We start from the raw sequence: 12,725 nt of genomic DNA, 5'->3' as shown, positions 1-12,725 counted from the left end.
AGAGGCTGTGTCTTCATGTGGCGTACAGTTAGGTTGTGTCTGCCCAGACCCTTCATGTATGGCTGTCGCTTGAATGTCATTAAGAACTTTTGCAGAGAGTTTTGATTGAGACTTAACAGCTAGTGCTGTGCAGGTAGTAGTTGTGCCATGTTTGTTATACCTGATTAAAAGGAAACCTTAGGTTTCTGCTGGTTTTATTATGAAACAGCCTTTCAAGGAATACTAAAAAAAAAAAAGGTACAAAATGCTAACTTTCAGTACAGAATAATGGTCTAGAGTGTTTCTGTTGTCTTGGCTGCCTTTTTCAAAGTAAGCACAAATACAAGCTCTTCAGATGAGCTTTTCTCAAAAGAGGGAAGCATAAATGCTGATCTGTCCTGAAACTGTCAAATTTAAAACAGATTGGATGTTTGCAGAGTCAGTGGCACAATTTTTACTAGTTTTTATTGCTAACAAGGAGGAAAATAAAAGCTGATTTATTACATTTTTCATATAATTTAAGCTCAAATAATGCTGCTCAGTTGGACATCTTGAGTGCCTTACCAAAGGCTTTAGTAGTAATGCAAGTTTGAAATCACCATTTGTTTTCTCCTCTGCCTTAAAGTTCTCTCTTGTCCTCAAAAGCAAATCTTGATTCAAAGATGTGACTGAAGGTGGCATCTTAAAATGGAAATGGTCAGGTAGTAGGTTTCTGTGTTCTCTTGGTCCATCCCGTTGCAAGTGCTGACTTGATTTGCCACTGCTTGTTGGTGTAGGGCAAAATGGAGTTGCTATTCTTCCCTCAACTGTCTGCTTTGGAGGGAGTTCTGGTGTAAAACCCAGGGACAGCATATGCCTGTGTTTTCCAGTAAGGGTCACTTGCTTCTTGGGGGATATTATGGTGCATAGTCAAGTCTTTCACTAGTATAATGTTGGACACATGCTAAATATGCATGGAAGCCATTCCAATCATTGTCATGATAAGTTGCTTACAGATCTGTATGCAAAGCATGTTTTTAATTGGTGTGTGCATGTCTCTCAGATGTCCATGTGTCATTTAGCAGTGACACACCTAGCAAGGGGTCCTAGAGACTCTTTCAGGAATGTTTTTGTCTGAGTGAGGAAAGAATCAGGTGCTCAGAAACCTGAATGTGTTAACTTGATCCTTGGAGAGACCATTACTTTGGGCTATCATGGAGAGACCAGTGCTTTCATATATAGCTTACATGGTTAATAGGTATCATTATTACACAGCATGGAACAGATTAAACTGAGTTGTGGAGCTGTTACATACCACCTCAAGACTGTTTGAGAACCATTTTCTTCAGAGTAATAAACAGGCTGATTTTCACAAAGCCAGTGTCTTGTTTTGAGTACTGAGGATGGAGATGCTACAGTGTCCGCCCAGAGGAGCTCAGAACAACACTGCTGGATGAAGCCTCTTATAATGCAAAACACATTATCATAGAATTTCCCTTCCTTTGTTTCTTTTTAAAAACCCAAAACATCAAAACCCAAACCCAGCCACCAATAAACCCCAAACCAACCTTCTTAGGTTTAAACATATGCTAGACATTTCAGGTTTGATTCTAATCCATTGATTGTTGTAAAACTAACAGTAATCTTAACTCAAACCAAAACCTCCTACCAAACCTCACAAATGGTTTCAAAACAGAAGGCATTTGTGTGGAAACTTTCAAAATACTTTCTGTACCAAGAGCAATGTGTCTCATGTCAAATTTAGATCAAGGGCTTTTTTTGAAAACTAATTGGGGCAGTCTTTATCTGTTCCTTTGCCCTTCTGCTCTTGTCAGTAATTGTGCAGCAGTTGTGCTGTAATTATTTTGAAAACCACAGAAAAATAATGGTTATGAAATACAAATTGCTACATCTGCAGTTTGAGCTAGATATGGAAACAAACCCACTTGAAAGCAAAGAAATTTTGGGAGGGGAAGTGTTTGCTTCAGTTTAAGAACAACAAAAAAGCCTGAATAGCTTATTTGATGTGTTATTTCCATTTCTGCTTGAAATTAGTTTTTCTGCCTTGGGTAGAGTGATAGAGAGGAAGCCACACAAATAGTCCTATATGCAAATAGCTCTTTGATATGTATACAGACTGTTATTTGCAGATGAAGTTCTTAAGGGAATATAGTAGAGGTGTTTGCATTCTATAGGTGAACTCTAGATATACGTGCTGTAGTCAGTATGATATATATTAAAGTATTGATATTTTCAATCCAGACAAATACTGATTCATCTTACACTACTATTGTAGGACAAATCACAAGACTTGACCCTAGTGAGTCTGCACCTCAAATGCTTTATTCAGTTAAGACATAAAGTTGCTGGAGCATGTCCAGAGTAAGGGTAATGAAGCTGGTGTAGGGTCTAGAGAACAGGTCTTATGAGGAGTAGCTGAGGGAATTGGGGTTGTTAGGCCTGGAGGAGGCTGAAGGGAGACCTTCTTGCTCTGTACAGCTACCTGAATGGAGGTTGTAGTGAGGTGTGACTGTTGGGCTCTTCTCCCAGGTAAAAAGCGACAGTCCTTCCCTCCATGGGAAGTTTAGATTGGATATTGGGAAAAATGTCTGTACAAAAAGAGTGGTTGGGCACTGAAACAGGCTTCCCAGAGGGGTGGTGGAGTCACCATCCCTGGAGGTGTTAAAAAAAATGTGTACATGTGGTAGTCTGGGGACATGATGAAGGGAACATGGTGGTGTTGGGCTGATGGTTAGACTTGGTGATCTTAGGAGGTCTTTTTCAACCATAATGATTCTACAATTCTGTAATTTAAAAGTGCATCTGTGTGAAGATAAGTTAACATAGGAAATATCCCAGATTTCTGCACAGGTTGTCTGTCTCACACAGATCTGTCTAAAGTAATTTTGACTTTCAGTTGGTAACTTTTTTTGGTTTAGAGCTAAAAATTTTACTTGGATAGGAAAAATCTTAACCTTTTTTCTTGAAGAGAAGCTTTGAGTCAGGTATTTAGAGATATTTTTACTTGCAAGTAAGTGTAGTTACCTGTATGAAAAAAACAGCTCAAGTCCAGTGAAGTTCAAATGCTTGTCAGCCTTTTTAGAAGGATGAGAAAACCAGTATCATGTGTGGATCCTGTTCCTCCTGTGCAAGACACAACTCTTTGTCTCCCGTTGTTTTCACTTGCTTAGCAGACCATTGCATCCATGTAGACGTTCTCAGAACTTTAGTTGAGCCAGTAGGTAAAAAGTGGTTCATTTATGTTTTGCTAGTTTCATAGTAGTGATTTCTTCTATGTGTCATGTCCAAACAATTGTTGGAGTGTTGATACCTGTATATTCCCTACCGAGCTATCTTAGAACTAGGTGCTGGCTTGAAATACAGCTCTCTTCTAGGCTTTTCCCCCCCTGCAAAAACATCTAGGCTTTCTTTTTCAAAATTAACATCTTTATTATTGTGTGTGTGTCACAAACTTTCACACCATATTATAAATATTTTGGGAGCTTAGAGGAGGACAAAGCTCTTGATCTGTTCAGCTTGGGCTGCTTACCATTGTCTTGTCCTGCATGTATACCTCTTGTGAAGTGGTTTTGTTTATTTTGGGGGGATGGGAAGTGTATATCTGTTCATATTTCTCTGTATGCTTATGGAGGAGACAAAGGGCAGGAGATGAGTATCTACAACCAGTGGGTGCAGTTGTCTAGACTCTTCTCTTACTTGTTGTGTTCGGGTTTTTTCCCTTTTATTATTGTGCCTGAAACTTGAAGTCATCCTCTGAATGCAGGCTGTCGCTGGCGTGAGTCCTGAGAAACAGCTTCAGATTTGGCTGAGAACTGAGTTGTTGAAAAGTACTGATGGAGGCTTTCTTTGTGTTGCTCTTAATTATCATTTCTTTCCCATTAACTAGAGACAGATAATTGAAGCTTAAGCACTGGAAAGAACATTCTGTAGGAATCAGCCCTGCCCCAGGAAGGGGATGAACTGATGACCTTGTAAGCTTTTCTAGCTCAAATTTCCGTGACTTTCATAAGCAGAGGACAGCAAAAGGACCAAGAACACACTGAGACTGTCTAGCTATTCTCCACTTAAATAAAGAGGAGAGACACAATCATTTTTCCACAGTGTTGATTGTGTTAAATGGGACTCTCCATTACAAGTAAAGTTACACTGATCTCAGGATAAATATGAGGTATCTGTAAACAGCAGGGAAAATTCAATGAGACTGAAATAAAAGGGTAGTCAGGCTGCATCAACAGCCTGTCCCAGTAGTGCATGCCAGCCTGCGTGTGTAGAGCAGGATATAAAGCACCAAGCTGCAAACTGGAAATCCCAGGGATGGAATTTGTGGGGGCAGCTGTCACACCTGTCTCTGAAAGGGCGATCGCCTTGTCAGAAAGTAATAATTTGATGTAGGAAGCAGCATTTAGGAGACTGAAATTTTACTTGTTGATCCTTTGTAAAGAAGCTACTGTAGAACAGAAGCAAAGGCTATAGAGAGGTAATGTTTTTTAATTAAACTGGCTGATAGCATTGCAGAAAGCAAGTTTTTGTTTCCACTCCCTCTCCTGTGTCTCAGCCAGTCTAATAAAAGATGTTGCCTCTCCCTGTAAAATTCTTTCTTTATTCTGGTTAATTGTGTGTACGGCAACTCTGCAAGCACAGAACAGCGTGTTAGACACTGCTGCCTTTGGAAGAAAGCTGTTAACAGTCTGACTGATTGTCTTTGCATTCCTCCAGGTCGGATTCGTACAAGGAGACAGAGCTCTGGCAGTGCCACAAGCATCACCTCAACGCCTGCTGATACCCGAGGCCGCAGCCGGGCTAAAGTAGTTTCCCAGTCCCAGCGTAAGAAGTGTTTTATTTCTGGGGGAACATGACAAATAGTTATTAATGTATTTCTCTTGAACTGTAGTAGCATCAGCTGAGGATTGGGCTCACTCGTTTGGACACGTAACAAAACAGATCCCCCTCAACCAGTGTGTGCTGTTGGTGACAAATAGGGCCCCAAATCTTACTGCTTTAGTTGCTGCCTTTTGTTTTTCCTTTAACTAGTTGTACAGCAGAACTTCATTTGCTGTGATGTGTAGTACTGAATAATTTGCCCTGGGTCCCACTGAGACACCCTCTGTATCTGTAGCTGGCTGCTGTCCTGGGTTCTTGCCCTGCCAAGCTTCTGCTTATGTGACTGTATTTCTGTACGTGTAACATGTGAGCTGTGTAAAGTTAATGCGATTTGGCATCAATTTAATATAGGACATTACCTTTTTAGTGTAGGTATGGGGGAAATGGTTCTGCTCTTTGATTCACATGACACATGTGTGCTCTCTGGCTTCCTGGCAAGGCTGGGTTTTCCCCTGGGGGCTATACATATGGTGTTGCTGCTGCATATTTGTCATGTGTATCTAAGGAGAGTTTGTCACTCAAACTTTAAAGGAATTGGAGGGAGAAAGCCACTTATGCTTTGAGGACCTTTAAGCTTGTAGGTAACAAGAGATGGGATGTGTGGAAAGACCTGTTTGTTCTGAGAACTTGTCTTGCTTTGTACCCCTATTTAAAAGCCCTTTTCTGTTCATTCTTTCATTGCTTTGCTCTGTCATGCTGGGAGGATGGAGAAGCAGTTTATAGCTGAAGAGAGGGGATAAGGCCAAATGGAAATCTTCACCCTGAGGTCATGAAGGAATTTGGAGTTAGTTATGCTGATCTAAATTGATTTCTTCAGTTTTAAAGCTAAAAATTATTTGAAGCAGAGATGACCTTTTTTCTTGAACTTAGTTGGGTAAAAAATCATCAGACCAGATGAGGCATGTCTCAATAGTATTTAAAGAATAGTTGGATATCCAGAGCTTTCAAACATCATGGACTTAGGATGGTTTTTTTTAATAGAGTATCTCAAAAAGCTTCAGGGTGGTCATATCTAAACCTGCTGCCTTGGTCTGGTTTGCTGAATCCTATTTCCAACCTAGCCCAGCCATATATGATCTTTATTGTTAAGCCAAATGTTGCTTGAAATAACTTACTAATTCAAATATTAAATGGAGCAAATACTCCATACCCATGCAGTGGATAATCCAGTTGTTATTTTGCAGACTGTGCTGGGGTGTAATTTAGAGCAGAACTGGTGTCTTGGTTGACATTTAATTAAGCAGGTGATCAGCCTTTGGAAATGTAGTCCCATCTGCAGGTTAACTCACTGGGTTCTGCAGAGGCTTCTTGTTTGTAAATAAATCTGTCTGTATTGTGTATAACATAAACCGCATGCTGAACGCTGTATTGTCTTGCTGTCTTTTAATCCACTTTTTGCCTGTCCTTTGGTCTGCCCTCATAATCAAGGATCCAGATCAGCTAATCCTGCTGGTGGTAAGAAACATTTTCCCTTTCTTGTTTTCTTACATTATTTCCTTCACGTTTTTTAACTGCTAAGCTTTTAGCTTCACTCACTTTCTCCTGAGACTTAAAAAGCATTTATTTATAGTCATAACTCCAAATGTGTATGGCAAGTGATTTTGCTTTTTCTTAGTAACCAAACATGGTAAGTGTACATTCTGCATATTGAAACTGGCTCATTGCTGAAGCTTAAATCCCAGGTCCTAAATTCTGACAGTTACTTCAGTGCAATCCTGCTGACATCAGTGCGATTGCAGCAGTGTAACTGAGAGGAGCCCAGGTTTTTAGGGTGTGGATACTGTGTGAGAGACTGGCATCTCTCACAAATATTCTCACTTTTGGGGGAGGGAGTGGGTGTGTGTGTGTGCAGCCAGCACCACAAAATAGTGTGTTGAATCTATTATTACTCTCACAGTTCCTTATGATTACCTTTAAGCTACTTAATCTTGAACAACTTACCAAATGAAGATACACAGCCAAAAAAAATAAATATTTAAAAAAGGTATTACCAGCTCTTTGAGTTAGACATAAAGACTATTTCAGATAGAAGCATATTCTGCAGCTGGAATGTAAATATGTCAATAAATCTTGGTTAGTAGACTGTTTTGTGTGGTGGGTTGAAGTTTCCCCCCCAACATTAACTTTGCCAGACCAACTCAGTTAGAAGCAAATGGAGATGTATTTACAAGCAAAAACTACCCTCTACAATGGAATGCAATGAATATGTACAAAATATACAGTATTTACAGATTGCTACAATTAGCAAACAACACAAAGCCCTGGTCAAGAGACTGGGAAAGCCGTTCCACTGCCCCCCTCACTTCCCCTGTCCCAATGAAGAAAGGAACGGAGAGAGAAGCAGTGGTCAGACTTAGCCAAGGTCAGCCAAAGCACGCAGGTTCTCTCTCCCGAGCAAAGTAAAAGAGCTGAGATACAAGAGAAGAGCAAAGGGAGAATTGTTATGGTACAGCTCTTCTTATTCCAGATATTTACCCTATGAATTTGTTTAGAATAATCTTTTGTTTTCCTTCTTACGCCCAATAGTGATTTATTTCTATTTTCCTACTTTTCTACTCAAAATCTGTAACTAAATTTTAAAGGCATAGCCCCAAACCACCACAGTCTTGCAAACAATGCAGCTTAAAAGAGAATTCAATTTGCCATGGACTAATCAAACAGACAAAAGAAAATAAAACAGACCAAATACTTAGTGTGCTAAAAATGTTCTCCAGCTGAAAACCAAGTAAGTCATGTTTACCCAATCAGACTGAAGTAAGCCAGCGCCTCTACAAATGTGACAGGTTTATTTGTGTTATCTTTTACTGTGTGGATCTGCTGCTGTTGAGATGTTGGAGGTTTTTTTTAATTTTCCTTCAGTAAATTATTGCAGGAAAGCAATACTAGTGCTGCAGGGTGGCATGATGATGCCTGAGCTTCTTTGCAACAGTTACCTGTGCCAGAAGCCAGTGTACTGCAGCTCAGCTTTTCACATAGACTAATTCATGTTCCTTCAGGGAGATGAAGCAGCTTGTGAATTCCATGCTGCTGCAGCAAGACTGCTCCTGGCACAAGCTTGCTTAAAGTCAGCTGGGGTATTCATACACTGCAGTGTCTGCTTTGGTTTTGATCTCAGCTGGGCATCATGGTTCCTATATATAGGCAGGGTTGCTGATGTCAATGTTTATTGTCTGTGGGCTTTCTTCAGTCTTCCTCAAAAGTCCATGGGGAACACTTCCAGTTTCAAGTGATTACAGTCAAATTTTTAGAGCTTATTGTGTTACAACATTTGAAATCTTGCAGGGGGGGCTAATCTCTTTCTTACCTTATTCTCTTCTAGCTGGTAGCCGATCCAGTTCTCCGGGTAAGCTGTTAGGAAGCGCCTATGGTGGCCTGAGCGGTGGAACATCCAGAGTCCAGCAGGTGCCATCATCTTCAGAGAAGCGCAGCAAGATCCCTCGGAGCCAGGGATGCAGTCGAGAGACAAGTCCCAACAGAATAGGACTAGGTAAGAATAGTGACTGCATTGATATACTAACCAATGTACTGGAGGGAGAGACTTTCCTGTTGACTAGGGAACTGTTCATGTGTTATGGCTATTTTCCTGAGTTAATGTGATTTGTGGTTTGTAGGAGAGTAATTTTAACTTTTCCAGATTTCTACAGTTTCAAAGTAAGCCTAAAGATGTCATGAGATGTCTTCTGTTTGAAATTCAACATGAGTGATGTTATTAGATCAGGCAGCAAAAACCAGTTGGCGTGAATAACCATCAGAGCAAAAATACTGCATTTGACATCAGCAGCTTAGTCCTAAAATGAGTTGAGCACTCTTTACAGTCAGCTGGCATCAAGGGCAAAAACCACCTTCTTGGATTACTTTTGGAGATTTTGCAGCTTAAATGGTTTGCTTCTCTTACCCTTAATATCTTGGAGCCACTTTCTAAGATGATGTTTTAGCCTTCAGTTGTTCTCCTTCCAGTAGTCTTGTCTCAGTGACTATCATGTAAATATTCTATAATAGTTTTTAGTTTCAAATTCATCAGCAGGCTCTTTTTTTTTTTTACAGTGTGGTAAGTAAGCATCATTATATATGAACTCGTGTATCTCAGTTGAAGTGATAAGTTCTTGTGCTGTTTGAACAAATAAATATTGCCTTCATTTTTTAAATGGAAATCTTTTCATAAGTCTGAAGCATATGTAGGGGAAGAGCACGTTAAATACTGTTGCTAAAATATTGGCTGTGTCTGAAGAATCTACTTAGTAGTTTGAAATTTATTGATATTTTAGCCCTACTGTTGTTAATTAATTTTTTAACTATACCCTTAGCAACTGTATTTTACATTTAAGCTACTTTTTCTGTTTAGAATGTTAACAGAGAAATATTCACTCTTCGAGTATATTGAAATGAATCGAGAGCACCTGCGTGCATATGCTGTTATGATTCATAAAAAAATGTTGCATGCTCAATGTGATTATTTTTCCAAATTCAAAGTTCTTCTGATGTCTGATCTGTTTTATGGTCTCTGTATTGAATACATTGTGCTGTTCTGTTCATTGCTTTTAAAATGCAAATTGTCTCCCACATATTAGAGGTACTTGTTCTGCTAACGCGCTGCAGAAGAACGTTGTTTTCTAAGAGGAAACATAGAATGATGGATAGCACCATCACATGCTTAAGCTGATTGTCACGTTATGTGGTCTCATTTGAAACAGTCTCAAGCATCTAAAGGAAAATTGCCTTGTGTAAAATCCTCACTCTTGGGTTGCCTGCTTTCAGGTGTATTACGGGAGCCTTGAGTTCTTTTGAAAGTGTAATTTATTTCTCATTGCTCTGATGTTCTCCCTGTGAGCACAGTCAATGCTTGTTCTTTGGGAGTGGGAGAGAGCTCTGACAGACCTATTGTGATTTCTTACCACCACAGCTGGTTAATGGCCACAGCCTGTTCTTTTGGGCTGTTAGGGGAACTGTGGAACCTGACACTAGTTGCCTTTACTACTCAGTTGCAGAAATTCTGTTTCTTTATTGGATCTTTTATACCATTATTACATTGTATTTTTTACCTGATACCATAGTAGCTAACAGTATTTTATGCTTGCTTATTGTGTTGCTTCAGTCCCTATCTGTGCTTGACATTTTTTTTCGTTTGTTCATTTCATTAGACTCCCACTCACCTTGATCCTGAACATGTTGCTGGACTTTTTCAGAGTCCAGTTCAAGAAGGTGTTTGATCAGAGATGATATCCTATGTATATGCAATACTTGAGGCTTTGTGGGATTATTTATTTGATCCATATATGCTTATCCCTTGGGCTGAAACATCTCTTAATTCTGTAGTCATGTTGCAGTGCAGCAGGTGTTGAATCATCATGCAGATCAGGTGGTTAGAAATGGCTAATTCCTGGATTCTCTTCATAATTCATCCATTGGTGTGTACTTTTTGCAAGGGTGACTGGGAGCTGAAGCTGGACCAATGCTTTGTGGCAAGATTAAGCACAGTATAGGTACCTGCATGCTGTTGAACTTCATACGGGAATCATTCACTGGAGTTTTTCAGGCCCTTCTAGGACAGTAGCAAACTAATAGAGCCTCTGCATATGGATGCCGGTTAGCATCAATATCTATCTGCTAACTTAAATTCCCATGATGACCAAGAAGTAAGTTCATTCTGTATGCTGGATACCTTAAAGTCGTAAATTATTTTTCAGGAGGCAGCACAGCAAGGTCCATTGGGCATGCTGAGTTCCTGTGGGATCACCTATATGGCTCTTTGTGGTGATTCTCTGTTTTAAGCTTGCCTTGTTGTCTGCTCAGTGAAGATCTCCTAGTGGTGGTACCCTCCTGGGCAAAGGAGAGTATAGTCCACTTCATCTCAAAATTAATCTGGCTCTCTTGAAGGACATAATCTGAAAAAAGGTGATGTCCCATGGATTGGAGGCTTTTCTGCTTGAAGTTAATTCTGTTGGGTGCTCAGCAGATTGTGTGGCACAGTTGCTTGTCCTGTTCTAGGCTCTCAGTCCAGGGATGTCTGCAGGCATGCTGTCTGCTTTTGTCCTGCCTGCTCCTTAAAATCAGTTTTGTTATTAATGTACTTTAGTTTCTTTCCAATTCTAGGGGATTTGGAACTCTGAAACTGATTTCTGTCTGTCTTCTCTGCCTTTTGTGCTAAGACAGGCTGTGACAGTATGAGAGACTTGTCTAAATGACAGCAGTCCTGGCCCTTACTACTGACAATGTCCTAAGATAGTACCCTGAGCAGATAATATCAAATTTTCCCTACACAGCACAGCAGTAAAAAGTGGTGAGGCAGGTGCCTGGGAGTCCACAGCAGACTCATCATTCAGTTCTTTTTAATCCATTCTTTTTATTTTTTTTTTTCCCTTGTATCCAGTAACACACAAATATTTTATTTGACCTTTAGTCACAAAGTACTCAGTGTTTGGTTTTGGATGCTCTGTTTGTGCAGTCAGTGTTGTGCTTCATCTGTGGCATTGTCCTTACTACTCTGTTCTCATGCAGTTAAAGTGCATTTCTTCATGCTGCTGCTGTTAGCTGTTATGGGATGAGAATGTACTTTGTGCATCCATTAATTTAATCATCCACATCTCTCCCTCTCTAAAGAACTTGTGCTGGTTTTAGTAGGGTTATGCTATAGAAAAGATTGACAGATTTTCTGTGCTTGAGAAAATACAAGGGAAATGAATGCTTGTGCAAACCTGATGTGAAGGCTGCCATTATTTACATGTAAGCATGAGACCCAAGAATGAGAAGCTTGCTTTCAAGCAATCTTCAGTTTCAAGCAAGTATTTGTGGAAGACTTCAGAGTGTTACTTTTACTTGCAGTTCACCTGTCAGCTTTTTTCCTGTGTATATCTGAGGTGGGATTATTTTACTCATGGACCATAATTTCATCCAGTTCATGTCATTTAGTCTGTTTTATTTAATATAAGACCATCTAGCTGACTCAGGTTTTAGACATTATAATTATCTAATCAACTTGGTCAATCTTGTATTTTCTGACATCAAAGGGCAATCATCAGCGCCATTAATTCGTGTGAGAGCTATGAGCTTGGTTTTGCAAAACTGGGAGGGTTTTAACAAACTGGTTTTGCAAAACTGGGAGGGATTAACAAACCCAAGAGTCAGGCAGCAGTCTGTATATTAATTTTAAAGCCTAAATAAGAAAGTTTCTACTTTGTTCTCTGAAAGTACTAATATACCCAGTGTGTACAAGCCTAGAAAAGCACCGTAGGGGAATTTCATTATCTTAAATCTAGGCATTTAAATTCTGTATACAAGCCAACACAGATTTATAAGAACAGACATACTCTGCAGCATGCAAATGGCACTGGTTTTATAAATGTAAGGATACTGTAAGTATTACTATAAAGCAGGTTTGTTAGGCATATGTGCCTCTGCTACATTGTCATCAAAGATGGCTGGTTAGGTTTTCCTCTGTGCATGAGAAAATTCTTTAAAAGCTTGTCCTGAGCACTTAAAACATGCTACTGCCTTTTCAAGACAGCAAAGTGAATCTTTTGTTGGACATGAACTTCAAGATAAATTCATGACAGCTAGGTGCTATTCTTTTACCTAAGAAAACACTGTATTCTTTACTGAGTATAAAGCTTATTTAATAACTCCCTGTAAACATCTTTCATATCAAACTGACACAGAATTTGCAAAGGAACAATCCAGTTTTAAGCACCCAAAATGATAATTTTTTAAATAATAAAATCTTTTGTATAATAAGAAGTTGTTAAATCCTTGGTGCTAAGCAACCTTCTAAGGGCCTAGTTCTGTTTTTTTCCTACTTGGACAAAACTTCAGCTAAAGCCAATGGGATTGATTTTTTTACTTACAAAAGCAGCTTAGTTCTATCTTCTACT

The 12,725-nt window shown here is 39.5% G+C and overlaps 1 protein-coding gene across 1 annotated transcript in view; it reads left to right on the top strand.

Moving 5' to 3' along the window:
• Positions 1–12,725, top strand: part of CLASP1 (cytoplasmic linker associated protein 1) — a 181,951-nt gene that overhangs the window by 105,283 nt on the left and 63,943 nt on the right. The window contains exons 21-23 of the mRNA XM_054176222.1: positions 4,696–4,803; positions 6,289–6,315; positions 8,180–8,347. Coding sequence (XP_054032197.1) covers positions 4,696–4,803; positions 6,289–6,315; positions 8,180–8,347 — 303 coding nt within the window. The remainder of the gene's footprint in view (positions 1–4,695; positions 4,804–6,288; positions 6,316–8,179; positions 8,348–12,725) is intronic.

Source organism: Dryobates pubescens, chromosome 2 (assembly GCF_014839835.1).
Source record: "Dryobates pubescens isolate bDryPub1 chromosome 2, bDryPub1.pri, whole genome shotgun sequence".
NCBI classification, from domain to species: Eukaryota; Metazoa; Chordata; class Aves; order Piciformes; family Picidae; genus Dryobates; species Dryobates pubescens.
The sequence above is the reverse complement of the archived record's forward strand: the minus strand, read 5'-3'. Positions and strand labels throughout refer to the sequence as shown.